Genomic DNA, 16,831 nt, shown 5'->3' with positions numbered 1-16,831 from the left:
TCAAAAATAAACCATTAATAACATTTGATTATTTGTTCTACGCAAGTGAAGCCGAACACGATGGAAAATTGTAGTGGCCGATTCGGACCATACTGATACATTTTTTACAATGGCCAATTGTTTTGTTTTCTCGCACAAGAATACACACAACTTATTGGGTATTTCTCGCGCGTAGAAAATAGATAGGATGTATGCATCCATTGATGTGACTAAGCGCGACTGTAACCAACCCTTCCTTTTGGAAGCCACCAGGCTAAAATAGATTTCAGTTTGCTGGATCTTGTAAAGTGCTTTGTCCAAACTATGATCACAAAATTGCCTTCTTTCGGACGCTGGATTTACAGACGCAGATCAAGGCGGATCTAGGAGGAGATCTCTGGGACAGACCCTGCCTTCCCAATGAAATTGCCCTTTTCATCTAGACAGAGTTCGTTAAAATCTGTAAATTTGAAACACTCATCCTTTCGGTAAATTTTCGGATGGATTTCTTAAAAAATATCTAACACCGCGGGATCCCGCTAGTAACCATGAAAATGCTTTTTCTTTTCTTCTGGACACGCCGCCTTCCAATTTTTCAGTATCCACCCCTGAGACGAATAAAAAAGCAAAGAAGACTGTGGTAATGAGAATCAGTTTATTATCTATATACATAATTACAGAATTCCTCATGCTTGCTTTTGAGTACAAAGTTTAGGTAACTTTGATAGGGAACAAAATGATTAAAAAATCCATTATGGGACATATATGACTGTTATCGTCTCTCATGACATGTGCATTTTTATAGTGGATAAACGTTTACATTTCTAATTAGAAAATATCACTTTTTGTCACGAATATATAGATTCGCTCGATAGCTGTACCAAAGAATGTATTCGTATTACTGCGGATGTGCATTTTCAGCTCGAGTTCTACATCTTGAGGCGCTGGTATTTCTCTCAACAACCTCATAATGGCCTGGTTCGAGCCCACTTTGTTCAAGTAAAAAAAATCTCGCGAAACTCGTTTAGCGTTCGTGTACGGGTCACGTGCCGATATGAGGTTCAACTCGAAGGCTAGGCGGCGACGAGGTGAGCTTGGTCCTCGCATCGTGAACAAATTGGCGGGAATTCGGATACGTTCAGGGAAAGTGATGAAGGTGTACGAATATGACAGAGGCGCAGTCAAACAAGCCACATCACCTTGCGGACAGACGAAACTTCGACGCTGACAACGAACGTTACTGCGAAAGAAACAGAAAGAAATCTGCATTTAGAGTAAAAATTAATCAAAACTGGTTTACAAAAACTGCGATTATTGAATGCATGTCTAAATGCAGATTCCTTATTCTATTCTTCGCGGCATCGACTCATTAGCCTATAATATCAAGAGTCGCCCACTTGAATGAAACTAGTAATTTCGCGTCATCATCCCGTCTCCTCATTGAGAGCTCTCAGGAAGCATCTAACAGTTAGCCATGCACATTACATTGATACAAATTAATTCATATATAGAAGATTTTTTAACAGATACTTACTTGTTTCTGGCATTTGCACTTGGGGTTCGAACGAATCCAGTCGGACACTCAACGGACAGACACTTGTGATCGCCACGAGTGTTGAAACATATCTTGTTCTCCCCGACACAGTTCGCAGTTCCTGCAGTGCATTCATCGATATCTTTCAGAAAATAAGAATTTATGAATGTATGAATTTTATTTCTCAATAAATATTAAATCGTGTACATAATTACAATGTTCACATAATCTATTGAGAGGACACCCCTAATCTAAAGACTGAACCAAATGATGGGGGAGGGGTGCTCCAAAAAATCAATAGTTAACATACATTGTTAAAGTACTAAATTAACAATAAATATCATAATTAATCTAAGGTCAAATAAAACTGCGACATCTTTCATTTTCAATTCAATATATACTCAATCAATTACTGAAGAAGTGGATATATCTGATGCTATTTGGGCATTATTCTCGCAATTTAATGGAGATTTACCTTTGCATGTTTTTCCATCGGGATGTAAACGATAACCATCCGGACAACTACACGAGTATGAGCCGTCATTATTATTACAAATACCAGCGCACAATCGTCCCCTACCTCCCCATACTTTACACTCATCAATATCTGAAAACAAAAACTATTCTCCTGAGGCTTGGAAGAATTTCGCCGATTTAATCTACTCAAGACTTACGTACGTGTCCGACATTGGTGAATAATGTTTACAATAGGAGATATTCAAAGATATGCAAAACCTTTTGTATCAGTTTCGATACTTTAGGAAATTAAATCCGTATCTATCTAATAGAAAATGCAATAATACCTCGACATGTGCGAGCGTCAGGGCCTAGTTCATAGCCCTCATTACATGTACACTGGAACGAACCCCACGAGTTGATACAATTATGTTGACAGGTTCCCGGTCTCTCACATTCATTTATATCTGAAATCAAAATATGATGTAATATAATAGGCACCCCTTAAAAACTAAAAACGAAATTTTTACTTAGCAAGTTAGTTACGCCAGGAAAAAACTCCCAGACTTACGACAGTCGTTGGTGTAGGGCAATTCCCGGTATTCTATTCGGATAGCAGTGAAATAAAATAATGTTGGTTTTCTATTGTTTATAAGGCTTAATTCAAACATTACCGATGCAGTTTCTGCCATCTCCAGCGGTACGAAAACCGTCTTTACATGTACATCTATAAGATCCGTCATTATTTATACAATTCGCTGTAAGGGCGCACACCTGTCCTCTATACTTTTCGCACTCATTCACATCTAAAAAAATTCAATTGAATTAGTTTTTCCTTGAGATAAATACAACTATTCACCCCATTCTCTGGGTTTATCCTAGGCTACGTAGATAGGGAAGTCTGGTGTAGATAGGTTTTCTTTACATCGGTTTTCCATTCATTCTGACAATTACCTTCACAGTGTCGTGTGTTGTGATTTTTTTCATAACCTGTCGGGCACTGACAGATAAACGTGCCGGGTCGATTTTGACAAACTTGGTTTCCGACGCAATTGTGTTTACCACTGTTGCATTCGTCAATATCTAAAAGATTGAACACCAGGGCTAAACAATAGAGGATCAGGAAACCCGCTACTGGAATTCGCGATCAAGAAAGTGGAATGTCTACAAACCGATGCATCGATTTCCCGCGTCATTGAGCTCATAACCAGTTCCACAAGTGATGAGGTTTTTACATTTGTACGAACCATCCGTGTTAACGCATATCTGGTTCCGACTACAAGGGTTTCTTGGTTCGTTACATTCATCGATGTCTGAAATATGAGAGTAAAGTACAGTAGTTATAAACAGACGAAATTGCTCATACATTTCGATCGGGTTACTCATTTCTGAAATTGGACAATTAACACACCTATACACTGCCCGATTCTGTTAGGTTTGTATCCCGTTTCGCAAATGATTCGTTCACAGATTCCAGTTGAAAAATCTAGTTTATATCCCTGAGGACATTCCTTCCTCACACACCTGAATGATCCGGGGATATTTCGACAAGTGAACGCCCTACCGCAATTATGCGTTCCCAAAGCACATTCGTCATTATCTGCAATAGAATTTCACGCCCGGTGCAGGAAAAAACATTTAGGTGTATTTTGGTCGAGGTAAAATGATGTGTTAGACCATGTTGATTGTATGTAGGCTTACAAATGTACCTTGGCATTCCTGGGTCGCCTGATCAAGGGTATAACCGGTGCCACAGTTAGTTGCCCGAGTACAAACGTATGAGCCTACAGTATTCTCACATTCCTGCCCTTGGACACAATCTGCTTGGTTCAATGCGCATTCATTGATGTCTGAAAATTCCAAAAATATCACGATTATTGGTTATTTCCAAAATGCCCTATTCCTTGTGGAGTTCTTTGTCTAAAAAGGTTTTTTCCCAGTACCTTCGCATTGTTGGGTTAAAGAACTGTGCACGAATCCTCTGGTACACTGACAGACGTAACTACCCATAGTATTACGACATGTTTGGCGTTGTTTGGTACAACTGTGCTGATCAGTTGTACATTCGTCAACATCTAAAAGTACATATAGACACGTGTAATATGTAAAATATTTCTATTGGATTCTGAGGTACTTTTATTGGATTCAAACTTTGATTATATCACCTTCGCAGTTTCCTTGAGCTTCGTTCAATGTGGTACCCGTTGGGCAGTTTACATGAGCAGACCTTACGCATCTTCCATTTACTAAAGCAAAACCAGTTGGGCACTGAGCGGGTACAGTCGATTCACACTGTCCAGTACCATGATTAAACGTGTAGCCTTCAGGACATTGATTCAATCCAGGGTTGACGGTCGGTCTGCAAATGTAAGCTCCTGGGGTATTGTGACAAACCTGATCCGGAGGACACTGATGCGAATCAGATGCGCACTCATCAATATCTAAATAAACATTACATATACCACTTCAATCTGGAATTAAAGTTGATTTAATCATTCTATATCGTTATTTCGGTGCTCTTACCAATACAAGCGGTCACTTCTTGAATATATCCGTTTCGACACGAGCATTTCACTGTGTTATGGGTAACTTGTACGCAATGATGTCCACAAGGATTATTGTCTATACACGAGCCGGGAATGATGATCGTATTATCTTCTTCCTTCTCTGGCGCATTTGCACGACACGTCATGCCGTCGATATTTAATTGAAATCCTTCGTTACATTCGCAGCGATAAGAAGCCGGTGTATTTATACACTTGTGCTGACATAGTTGCCCTTTGAATAAGTTACATTCGTCCATATCACCGGGTGCTAATGCTACAAAATGAAATAAAAGATTACTACATTTCAAAAATAGACGTCGACCGAGAAAATTAACATGACGGACATTTTGTCCATTAATTGGATCGCACATAAAGCCCATAACTGATACTTACTTGGAGGGGCAACGGTTGTCAAGTCAAGTGCAGAATCTCCACAACATGCTCGGAACGATTGGTCACACATTTTCCCCAATGGTGCCAGTAACGGTGAACAATAAAGACCAGCCCTTTTCGCTGCCAGTCCTACTTTACAGCAATGGCAGCATTCCTTGAAATGAAGCATTGACAATCGGAATTCATTTTCCAAAGAAAAATGAGTCAAAGCATGGGAGGAATGTGATATTCCAACAACGCAATACAATGTTAAAACTTGTTGTACGATGTTATACTCCTTACTTTTTGCAATGGTTGTGATTTATTGTGACAATATTTCTACAAGTATATTCAGGTTCAAATTTAGCAGAATCTATAAGAAATCTTTACAAGTATAATTCCGCTAAATGCGAACCTATTGATATGACCTAATAGCATTTAACTCACACTAATGATCAGACCACCGTCTTTAGTGCGAAGAGTGGCCCTACATCTTCCATCTGATTTTGCCGTATCAGCTCCTTGTTCACATCGTGTTTGCATCAGTTGTTTCAAGCAACAAACGTGCGCCACTGATCTGCAATTGATACATCCACAAAACTGTTGTTTTAGTTTTGAACCTGATTACGTAAAACATTGCAGTTGGTACCAAAAGTTAAACAAAGTAGAACGTGGTTCTTATCATTAGAGACGATCGTTCCCAAAGATGGGATCGCACTCGTCACATTTGACTTAAAATGAACATACTTGCAACTGTTCTGCTGGGTTTCGGCTACTCCAGGTATTTTTGCTATTTCATTATACACCGGGCATTCATTGTTTGACCTCCGATACCACTGTTTGCCGAAATCACAACACACGTCTATTACGCTTGAATCTATTTCATAAAAGTCACTTACTTCATTAGGGAATCTTATCTTTTTCGACGAAATATTCTTACAAGAGATGTCATGTTGTTGGTGCCAATTCAATTTGCACATATGCATTGATTGCATCAAAGCGGGTGATGAAAGAGTATACATATTCATATGTGTGTTATAAATGCCACACCAGTATTTGGTTGATACGATTTATGTTTAATTACATGCCCGAAGAAAAGTATTCTTTCCGTAGGTCCATTAACTTACCAGTTATTTCTGTAAAATAAGCAACTATTCCCACGACTGAGATGATTATCACGCGGTTCAGATCCATTATTTCACTGGTGGATTATATCTAGAATAAAGCCGAAACTATAATCGCCATTGGTAAAGTAGTTTCTATATCACGACTTGGTTAAATTTGGAATATTATCAAGTAGCCGATTGTCCTAAAGATATCTGTCCTAATTACACATTTTATCTAGTTCCTTGTTTAACTTATCTTCATTCGATGCCAGCACATTCGTGGAATTTCATCTATATTTGTTTAGGTTACCGCGCTACTTGCGTAGGCACTGCTTGTTGAATTTCGAGAAATAAAAATTGCAAAATGTGTAAGTGGATAATTTAGCGGTAAAAAGTAAGAATTTGTATGTTTGTGTTAAAAAATCAGACTTTGTGTATAATTTGGAAGAGTTTTAAACGGATGTACATAATAATCACAAGATTTACTGATTTCTGAAAGTACTGATCCTCATGCAGTGTTGTTGGAATATGTTCTCTATTAGACTGAATCTAGTTTTAGTTTATTAAGCAATTATTTGACTCCGTTTGCCCTTAATGCGATTTGTCATATATATGTTATCAAGAATCTGTACTGTAAATGTTAGTGGGACTTAGGAGATAACCCGATTTCATCTGTTTTGGCATTTCAAGCCCAATCGGGCTCCAGGAGGTTTCCAAGGAATTCATTTTTATTTCATTCAACGAATTCGGTCAAATGGTTGAGGTATTTTTTACGATAAACATTATTAATTCGATCTAAAAGCGGCTGGTTTTACCCGCGGGCAGCACCGCGTAAGCGCGGTCCGGGGCACCGGTCGTCAGCCCGTAGCGGCAAGCGACGTCCTTGCCGCCAGTCGCAAGCGGTTTTAACCGTTTCTTTGTGCAACTTATAGATTTGCACATCGTACGTCGTCAGGGAGCTTGGTGTACCGCCGGCCACTAGACTTTAAGTGGCCGCTTTAAGCCAGTCGACTTGAGATCGATCATCAGTTTCGCTAAACCATTTGGTGCTGCCGCTAGATTTATCGTTAGCGGATCTTTCATACACTAACACTGAACCGACTCTGGCAATCAATGGGCAACAATTATACACAACGTAGGCCTTTTTATGAACCAGCAAAATCGAAATAGATTAGCTATTTAGATTATATAGCCGATTAGTGTCAATTAGCATAACCGGGTATGTTGGTTGATAAAAACGCCAGGTAGAAATTATTCAATTATGGCCTACTCAGCAGCGACTTCTACCGAGAACACCATATCGGTTGGATTAGATAATCGGCATACTTGCTCGCCGAGCGAGTATGCTGAGTATGCTAATCGATTATGATAACCAATGTTCATAAAAATGACGGATTATGACATAATCCATGCTCATAAAAACGTTTTGCATACTCGAATATACTAATCGAGTGTTCATAAAAAGGCCTAGGCTGCACGTTGATTGCCAGAGTCTGTTCATAGTGGCAGCACCTTATGGTGCAGTAAAAGCAGCACAGCCAGTTTTGAAAATCATGATCCTTTTAGAAAATCAAGCATTCCACAACCATTTGAACCCGCAATATTTCATGATCTACATCTTCATTTAGACAATAAAGAACTCTAAAACGTCTTATTTCTATTTTTCATTTATTCATGTAAAACTATGGCTTAAAAATAGAAAACAATTATATGTGTATGTACATGTATATAATACATATGGCTGCATGGTCAATGTGAAAAATAAAATAAAAAACTAAATCACACAAAATTCAATGCAAGAAGCTCTGAAACATGCATTCTGAGTAGCCTGTATCACAAATGCATAAAAAGGTAGCCAACTGTTCTATTACAAAAGGAAACTTGTTTGAAGACAACCTATAGCGTAAAACAGGTTTTAAAGGAACAGGTATGACAATGCACAATGAAATATTGAAACCATTAGTATTTCTGACTAATTTCATTGACCTACCAATTTGAACTAATCATGTATCTAGGAAAATACACTTGATTTCCTTTATACCAGTTCATAAATCACTTAAGTCCACAATCACTCTGAAGCATTGCAATAGATTATAAAACAGTCATTTCAAAGTTCACACACTTGCTTTTCATTATATAATACAAAATTATCATACACTCGGAGATAAGTTATCTGACATTATAAATAAATAAGATACAGCTATTATACCAGTATTTGCCTAAATTGTCAGTCGGGACCATCATTATGGTGATGACTACCACTCAGTAAATGTAATTGGAAATACATGTACATGTAAAAATGAGACTAAAAAATAGAGATGAAGTGACATTTTATGACATCTTGAAGTGATGATTACGACAGAACCAAGTTTAACTGTATGTTTGATTTGCATTTAAGTTAGGGGTGTACCTTACATATCAAATTAACTAAAACATTTCATAGAGATGGTTTTACCCCTTCTATTGTGCTTTATGTTCTAACCGTCTTTTCTTTGTTGCTGAAAAAAAGATGGGATAGTTTTATTCTTCGAATAAACACAGCAAACAACAGAGGCGGTAAAGAGAGTGAAAGCTCACCGAGACTACTCCGTGGACTTGACTGTAACGTTTTAGTTACAGGAAATATATGGTCCATTAAAACCACTCCTTCATTTACAGGATGATGACTACGTGTTATTCGATGACTACAGGCGGCTTTGTTATTGTGACTAGTTGAATCAGTTGCGTTATCATCGCCAAGAGCATCAGCCATAGCTAAAGCATCCCATAAACCGGACTCATCTGAAATCAAATATTCATTTTTCAACATGCATTCAAATTTTTTCAACTATCAATTTCCATTCAAATTATCAATTCCAATTGCAGAGATGTTTAAAAAGGTTAGAATAATGCATAGGAAAAAGTGCATCAAAGCATCAACTTCTGTAAATCAAGGAATGCTACAGTACACCAAGCAGAGGTACAAGCCTAATTGAAAATATGCAATACCTCCATCTGGTAGTGGACTGAATTCAAGAGGACCTGTCTTTTTACCTTAAATACATAGTAAAGCTATTGCATTTGCTACCAGTACATCAATATTGAACGATACCCTGTTCAAATATCTACAACAAATATAATTAAACATACATCTCTATTTCTGGAATATTACAATTGAATGCGACTCACCAAAACAATCTGGAGCAAGTAAAGGATCTGTGATTTTATCATTCACTGATTGAGTTGACGTTGCTACTGGGATTGGGTTATCTAAAATAACACAATGAATAATTGTTGTTTTTAAATGATTGATTCAGTTTGCCTTCATTTCTAAATGATCTATTTTTGGATTTAAACAAACCTTCTGGAATATCTTTACTATGTTTCTCGGGACTTGACGACCGATTAAGTTGAGGACTGGAACCGATGTTTTGCTTGGTCATCTTTTTTCGGAATTCTTGTTGTTTCAATGCCTGTCGTTTCTTTCGTTCCAACCTTTCCATCTCAGCCGGACTTACATCCACATTTGAACTACCGGTATGGAAACAGAATAGAGTCACATGTAAAAATGATTCGGACAATAACAGGCAACAATGATTAATGCCTACACACATACATGCTGTCAGTTTTGGTTAATAGGTTACATGTTTTACTATGATCTGTAGCAGCTGGTGTTTCAAAGGCTGGCGATTTCGTAGATTCCGTGCTTAAACTGGATCTTCGTCTTGTCATTGGTCGATCATCTAATGATGGTGGTTTCATTGTTTTACTACCAATGTCATTATTTTCCACTTGATTTGTTATTAAACTAGGACTATTCGACCGACTGCCAGGGTCTGTTTCGCTACCGGATGATAATCCTTTATTATCTTCAGTCGTAACAGGTTTTTCTAGAGGACGTGTGGAGACAGTAGTGAAAATTGTGGGTTGCTGAGGCTTTATATATCTATTTGCAGCGATTGCTTCATTTTCGTAAGTATGCTTCATTTCCTGTAACGAACACTGCGGGGTAACCTGAAAAATTACAAATATTTCAAAGATCTTCAGAAAAACAGAACCATCTAGCTTCTCCATGTGGAGCTAACTTAACTTACAGGTTTTGGAGCTCTGTTAATGAGTTTCAGGTAATTTTTATCTCCCAAACAATTGCCCAAGGCATTGCCGAAGCTCCTGTTTAAAGAATTCATAATATGCATGTTAGATAAGTTCTCATGCAAAAATAAGAATCGATGAATTTTCATTTATAATTTTGAGAAATTACTTCAGGGCTCGCTTCATGCCATCGGTTACGGCTTCTTTTCGAGCCTTCTCAAGCGAAAGAGCCTTGGACCTCATGCCTTCACTTACGCCATACCCTACATCTTCGTGATAAATACCATCCTTTAAATAAACATCATAAGTAAAAATTACTGCAGGCTGTGTCTACATCATCGTATTCTGTACAGTGTGGAAATTGTTGCCGAGGTGGTACTTCCACCATCACAAAACAAGGAATTGTATAATTCAATACAAATGATGATTAATCTACCTTCAACTGAACTTTGACAAATGCACTGACTCCAACGTAATACTTTCCATCATGATGATCAACAAAGTCTGAAATTGAATAACAGTCCCTATCATGCTCGTCCTATCCGCAGTAACTTGAAATTAATTCTAGCAAACCCTGCGAGTATCACACTGGAGTAAAGTTCATAATGAAACGAGAAAATGTAAAGAGTGTAGGCCTACAATGCTCAAATCTTACCAACAGTCTGACTAGTGACAGAGTGTGACCAACCATTGAATCCAAATGTCTCATTAGCTAAATTGATAAGCCTCCAACCTTCAACATAAGCGAGCTACAAATAGAGCAAGTTAAATAGATAATAATCTTCTCATGATTTCATATCGCTATTTTACAAGCGTAGTAAGCCTGATGTTTTACCTTTTGGCCTCCAGCGCCAGATCTTTGACTGATGAATTCTGGGCCTAACTTCTGGCGAAGAGCTGCCTGGACGGCTGCATGCTCTTCATTCGAAAATTCGGTCTGAAATAAAGCCAGGAGATATATGTAGGCATGCTATTAAATGAAATTAGGTAAAAAGAACTTTTATTTAATTCATTTTTTGCATTGCCATTAATGATTATGTCACTTGTTAATTTTGATTCTTTTCTTTAGATGTCTGAAATTTTATGACTGCTTTACGGTTTACCTGGCCGAATTTTGGTGCACATCTCGATTCCATATTAGTAAACACTGAGAACAACGCCTATAGATGCACAGGTTCACATTGAAATACCGTCAAAAAGTAAAATTTGAACCATTTACTATTTTTCAAAAGCCCTCCACCACCTCCGGATTTAGTATACACTAATAGTCATCTGTGGACTGATGACTGGACTGATCCGTCATTTAGCTATACAATAATTGTTTATTGGTTGTCAAGTATGGTTGACGCAAAGTAGGAAGTGAAGAATATTCCATTCGTTTACAAAATTATATCAATTCTATCGACAACATGATTGAAGTTCGAGAAGAAACTCCCAGATCTGATCGAGCATCTCCAGCCGTGTCTAATGTTTTTGGTAAAAAATCGAGTAAGTTAAAGTCATAGCATGAATCTAAACAATACTCACTGTCTGGTCCTGGAGAGAGAGTGGATGGATGCGAGTCTGACTCCATGCTCTGATGAGAGTGAGGAGAGAGGTCTACCACTTATTCCAGAGAGGACCGATTTAGCGGTAATATGGTTGGTTGCTGAAATCGTGACAATACATGAAAATTACCGATAATCCTATGTGTCTGAAGTTTGTCGAATAAACTGCCAAAAACAGCGATATTTCCCACTTTAGTTTAGGCCTAATATTAACCGACTGATTACCGACATTTAATCAACCAAAAGCTGCTCATTTATCGCAAAGATCAATAGTGTAACTTGGTCTTACTATGTAGGCCTACACAGACAACTACTAGGCTATGACGCGCTAACTGCAAGGGATCCACATTTTTAGCCGCTGGGTCGCATCTAGAAAGAAGGGGGTGAAAGTAGGCGCTTCTCATTGAGTTCCTGTCCCAAAGGGAGCAGTGCATTTCATTAACTGGTGCATGAAATACATATGGATACTTTCAGGGCAGGAAAATGGTTCGCAAATGTCTGGACGAGTCACATTTCCTAATTCTGCTAGATCAGCTTCAAGCAAGCAATCAGAAATTTCAGGTTAGTTCAACACTAGCTAATTGATTGAGTAACTACATTCAGAAATACAGAAATTCAGTACAGTCTGTCCTGTGTGTGACTGGAGCTTAAATGCTTTGTGGATGTTACAATTTCAAATGTTTGTAATGTTTGTAGTCTACAGCACAGCAGTTGGAAATCCTTTCAAAATGCCACCAGACAATGATATCTTCATGTTAAGAGATAAGGAACGTCAAAGAAAAAAACAGGTATTTTTGAAAATTGCAGCCATATCTTAGATAGGCCTATAAAGAGGTCAATTTGCATTTTCTTCTTCGATGTATTTCTTTTTTTTCTCAGGAGAGAATCAAGCAACGACACCTAAAAGTTCATGAAAAAACAACCTATGCGGCGAAGGTCAATTTTCGGACTGCTTCGATGATCCGACCAGCTGATTCCGATGATGAAAAGGAGAAAGACGATGATGATGAGGAAGAAAAAGCACTCGCCGTTAAAGATGATCCTCAATTCACGCTCGCAGTCACCAGAGATCGACACATAGAAAAGGAAAGCTTAGCGGATTATATCAACAAGAAACGTGAGATGTTCTTGGTGCAGTATTCTCTCGGGGTAAAACGAGATGAAATGCGAAAACTAGAGGAAATCGCGCAAGCCGAGGAACGAAAATTAGAAATGGCGGAACAATACTTGGAAGAGGATGCAGCAATGTTCGATGAATTTTTGAAGGAAAATGATAAGAATTCTGTTGAGGCTATCAAAATGTGAGCATTATACAATTCATAAACTCTGGATGTTTGCAATTCAATGGAGTTGACATGAGATATATGTATATATTCTCTTTATTGTGATATTACAGTGCAGAAGCTGAGACTAAAGCAAAATTGGAAAAGGTTTCAGAAATCAAGAGAATCAATGCTCAGATGATGGCTGTGAAAAGTGAAATTTCAAAATACGAAGATACACTGAAAGAATATCAGTTGTATAAAAAGTTTTTAGATGCCCTTACACCACAGGTCAGTATTTCTATGTGATAGAAAGCTGATTTCTTAAGTGCCATACATGACTATGATCTAATCTTCTAGGATTGGAAAGATGAGAAAAATGAGCAAAGGAAAAAGCGAAGAGAAGAACGACGTAAAGAAAAATCGAGGGTGGATAATCTCGCAGGTAGAATGATTTATACCAGTAAACACTGCTGTTTATAGGTGATGCAGCTAATCATATCAATGTCAAATTCTCTATTAGTTGAACGAAGTTCCACGCTAGACAGTGATAGATCATCAACTGGAATGAGTAGTAAAAAGAAAGGTGCTAAATCAAGAAGCAAAGGGTAAGCATTATATTATACATTTACTTATATATGGCTAGGAAACTTTGATGTAGGGCTATGAATTCATTTATCACAATTCTTTGGGGTTTATAAGCCCTTGTATTTACTACAGTTATTCATCCTGCTTGTCCCATCGTAATACATGTATCAATAAATAATACACTATGATGATGATACAACACAAAAACAAATGGTATCTAGCATCACCGAGAAAATCTGTTTGAGCAGAGGTAGGCGGAACTTGATTGAACAAACACTTCTGTAGACTAAGGGCCAAGATATACATATCAGCTGCTTAAACAATGTATTTACCTTTCAGTCATTGATCCATTGTTCTCCCTTAAAGTTATCAATAAATGTAATAATAAACTGTACAGTAAACTATAAAATCATTACTGTACGGTAAAATATGCTATGATTAATGTTCCTAATTTAATGTTTTCTGTTTTGTTTCTACTGTTAATCATTATAAATAGCCCCTCATTGGGTGCTGTAGCGCTGGCGGTCAGCAAGTTTAAGAAGTCATCCAGGAATCGACTAGTCACACCTGTGGCATCCCACATGACAAGGTTTTTTTTAGCAATATCCCGCCGTTTATCTTTATATGTATATGAAACTCACACACGCTTCAGTCAATTCTATCCCTGTTAAAATGCTAAGAGAAAACAGACATACTGAAGATCTCATCTAACTATCAAATGAATTCAACGAGGTGATTTAAAAGTAACAACTGTTTGAGATGTATGTCTGCTGTTCTGACTGCATTTTGGGATCTACTAATGCTGCAGTAACTTTTCAATGTGTCTTTATTACCAGTATGAAAGAATTATGATACTATTCTTACTAGAAATAAGGACTTCAATTTTTTTCATGGATACATTGATAAGTTAAATCTATTTTTGTGATTCTCCGTGTCCACGATTAATTGTCCAATAAATTCAACTCCTTGATATTGAAATAAATCGTTATGTATTGAAGTAATCGATGAAGCAAGTAAAACATGTGATGAATGAATCAAGGGAATGATATCAATTTCAGAAAAAAATAAGCTCTGTTTATTCAGGTGGTGGTAGTCATCGCAGTAAATGATTCACAGAATGAGTTTAAATTCTTCACTAAATTCATTGCTCGAATTTAAATGATAAAAAATTTAGTTAACTACTTTTCAAGCTTGAAATTGGCCATAAATTGGTCAAGTGATCAATATGATGAAAAGCGACTAGAGCGAATCAATAGGTGGACGTTCTTTACAAATTCTGTTTTTTTGTAAATATTCTTTGTGTCGTGTTGTTCTTTTCAACAATTTTCAGAAGTTTTATCACATCAGAATGATAGGGTTGTGAGAGGGGGAGAGTGTTAACTGCATGTGGTTTCAGGCAAACTCTACAATGTACAAATATATAAGCAGGTTATTCATCTGCCTTATTTAACTGCATGGGTTTCAGAAAAAGTAAATAATTTGCCTATGGTGATGGACGACTATCCATAATCAAAATGCCTGTTCAAGAAAGTCATAGGCAAAATAAGCAAATCATGGAGATTTGTTGAAATGGTGCTTTGTTATAAGTACTTATTTCGAGTTTTGATCTTTTCACAGAAAAAGTCCTAGTCAGATACCTGGAGATGCACAGAGCACTGTCTCAGTCGACCAGTCAGATGATGATGACTCAGACTCGGTAAGATTCCTCGCAATACTGAAGCATAGCGCCAAGATATGACATGAAATCAATCTTTCTGTCTCTTGTTTTAGGAGCCTGAATTATATTTCACCGATCCACAACAGTTACTAGACATATTCGCTGAACTAGAGGAACAAAATCTATCTCTCATACAAAACAGTCAGGAAACAGAAGAAGCATTGGAGGAAATGAAACAAAATATCAAACAAACAAAAATCAAAATGTTCGTACCCTGATGAAGAATTGAACGAAATATTTTTTATTTCTGTTGGCATGGCGATATGAAATATGGTGTTTGTTTGTAATTTTTTGCAGGGAACAAGAAACTCGTATTCTTAAAGAACAAATAGATAAACTTAATTCTGCTATCCACAGAGAAGAGGAAAAAGCGGCAGATTTAGAAATGAAAGCCAAGTAAGTAAAACTTAAGAGACCATTCTGTCCTATCTGACCTGAGCATTTGGTAATAAATTATCATTTTTTTCAGAATGTTTTCATATGGCGAATTTAAAGCTGAGGATCAGGAAAAAATGTTAAACGAGTTAAATCAGAAAGTTGAAGAAGTTTATCGCAGTTGTATCGGTGATAATGAAGCAAATATTGGGTAAGCAGTGAATAAGATACTCAAGAGTATTAATGATTCAGTCATTGCACAGAATATCGTTGCATCGTTACTATTCAATTTTCAGTACACTACAAATGCTTACGAATATCGAGAACCGACTGGAGGAATTATTTGAGATGATTGAAATGATGCCACAGGATAAAGTGGAAGCAGCAGAAAAGGTTTGTTGGAACTGCTAAATGATTTAGTCATCGCTGTCCCCAGAGCTATTTCTACTTATATGTTCATTTTGATGATAGGCGAAAGAAAAAGAACGTCGCTTGAAATTACGTGAAGAAAAAATGGAACAACAACGAATACATCAAGAAGATCGTGTAAGAAGAGCATTAGAAAGAGCTAAAGCAGATCCTAAGAAAAAGGTAAATAATTTCTGAAGTTTGAGAAATTTATGTATTTGCTCCTGCACACTTCTTCAATATCATATCATGCTTTGTTGTTATTTTTCTAGACTGGCAAAAAACTTGTTTATCGATCTGAACCTCCGCGATTAAAGAAGAAGGAAGATGATGGAAACGATCAGGCTAGCAAAGAGGAAGAAGAACTGGCGCATTTCTTTCAGTGGTGATCCAATGTTAATAATGCCCAAAAACATGATTTGAAGAATCTTTAGGCCAGCGAGGCTGCTAAATCTCAACAATAAACATCCTAATGCAATTTCAATATATCTGGTACCTCTACTGTAAATAAATAGAATCTCTGTTTCTGGTTAAGCGAATGGTGCAAGCGTATTCAATCGACAGACTCCGTCCAAACCTGTTAAAGAGCAATCTATTCTTGGGGTGAAATGATTTTATACACTGAATGGGTGTCGTTTATTCTTAATATTATGAAAAATATCTATTTAAAATGGAATCTTTGAAAAATGATAGATTTAAAATAAAATGGTTATAATGCACATGCATGATTACTCGTTAACTATTCCGAAATCTGATCCTGTCAGGAATATATCCAGCATATTTGAAGGACTTGAAGGAAAAGATTCAAAGTAGTATCCGAAGACGCCGGTTATGTTTTACACCACAAAACCTTCATCCATGAATCTACAT

At 37.2% G+C, this 16,831-nt stretch overlaps 2 protein-coding genes across 3 annotated transcripts; one reads left to right on the top strand and one right to left on the bottom strand.

The window, feature by feature from the left end:
- Positions 1 to 47: 47 nt before the first annotated feature.
- Positions 48 to 11,304, bottom strand: LOC141901228 (uncharacterized). The gene is made up of 26 exons (XM_074788337.1): positions 11,168 to 11,304; positions 10,900 to 11,001; positions 10,720 to 10,813; positions 10,501 to 10,568; positions 10,234 to 10,352; positions 10,067 to 10,142; positions 9,589 to 9,986; positions 9,334 to 9,503; positions 9,162 to 9,242; positions 8,982 to 9,026; positions 8,571 to 8,774; positions 5,635 to 5,764; positions 5,335 to 5,464; positions 4,909 to 5,062; positions 4,493 to 4,789; positions 4,135 to 4,410; positions 3,913 to 4,044; positions 3,679 to 3,819; positions 3,381 to 3,569; positions 3,142 to 3,282; positions 2,924 to 3,052; positions 2,644 to 2,775; positions 2,317 to 2,436; positions 1,989 to 2,120; positions 1,514 to 1,655; positions 48 to 1,219 (listed from the first exon to the last, which is right to left on the bottom strand). The coding sequence occupies exons 1-26, from the start codon at positions 11,198 to 11,200 to the stop codon at positions 808 to 810; spliced, it is 4,047 nt and encodes a 1,348-aa protein (XP_074644438.1). The 5' UTR covers positions 11,201 to 11,304; the 3' UTR covers positions 48 to 807.
- A 68-nt stretch (positions 11,305 to 11,372) lies between these two features.
- Positions 11,373 to 16,674, top strand: LOC141900976 (cilia- and flagella-associated protein 100-like). Of its 2 annotated transcripts, XM_074788015.1 has the most exons (15): positions 11,373 to 11,552; positions 12,086 to 12,172; positions 12,308 to 12,399; positions 12,491 to 12,912; positions 13,008 to 13,164; positions 13,234 to 13,318; positions 13,397 to 13,481; positions 13,958 to 14,050; positions 15,079 to 15,157; positions 15,232 to 15,383; positions 15,476 to 15,574; positions 15,648 to 15,764; positions 15,850 to 15,946; positions 16,025 to 16,144; positions 16,234 to 16,674. In XM_074788015.1, the coding sequence occupies exons 1-15, from the start codon at positions 11,474 to 11,476 to the stop codon at positions 16,348 to 16,350; spliced, it is 1,881 nt and encodes a 626-aa protein (XP_074644116.1). In that variant the 5' UTR covers positions 11,373 to 11,473; the 3' UTR covers positions 16,351 to 16,674. The 2 variants fall into 2 exon arrangements, with proteins under 2 accessions (XP_074644116.1, XP_074644117.1); XM_074788016.1 differs by lacking the exon at positions 13,958 to 14,050.
- Positions 16,675 to 16,831: the final 157 nt, after the last annotated feature.

The sequence above is a fragment of the Tubulanus polymorphus genome, chromosome 3 (genome assembly GCF_964204645.1).
Source record: "Tubulanus polymorphus chromosome 3, tnTubPoly1.2, whole genome shotgun sequence".
Classification (NCBI taxonomy): domain Eukaryota; kingdom Metazoa; phylum Nemertea; class Palaeonemertea; order Tubulaniformes; family Tubulanidae; genus Tubulanus; species Tubulanus polymorphus.
The sequence above is the reverse complement of the archived record's forward strand: the minus strand, read 5'-3'. Positions and strand labels throughout refer to the sequence as shown.

What these genes read in the sequence shown, in the direction of transcription:
- LOC141901228 (XM_074788337.1), bottom strand. Translation starts at nt 11,200, where the DNA reads ATGGAATCGAGATGTGCACCAAAATTCGGCCAG. An exon ending in AAGTCCACGGAGTAGTCTCG is followed by an intron (nt 5,765 to 8,570) that starts GTGAGCTTTCAC and finishes TTTATGAAATAG; the next exon opens with ATTCAAGCGTAATAGACGTG. An exon ending in TTTAACCCAACAATGCGAAG is followed by an intron (nt 3,820 to 3,912) that starts GTACTGGGAAAA and finishes TGGAATTTTCAG; the next exon opens with ACATCAATGAATGCGCATTG.
- LOC141900976 (XM_074788015.1), top strand. Translation starts at nt 11,474, where the DNA reads ATGATTGAAGTTCGAGAAGAAACTCCCAGATCTGATCGAGCATCTCCA. An exon ending in TAGATGCCCTTACACCACAG is followed by an intron (nt 13,165 to 13,233) that starts GTCAGTATTTCT and finishes CTAATCTTCTAG; the next exon opens with GATTGGAAAGATGAGAAAAA. An exon ending in GTGGCATCCCACATGACAAG is followed by an intron (nt 14,051 to 15,078) that starts GTTTTTTTTAGC and finishes ATCTTTTCACAG; the next exon opens with AAAAAGTCCTAGTCAGATAC.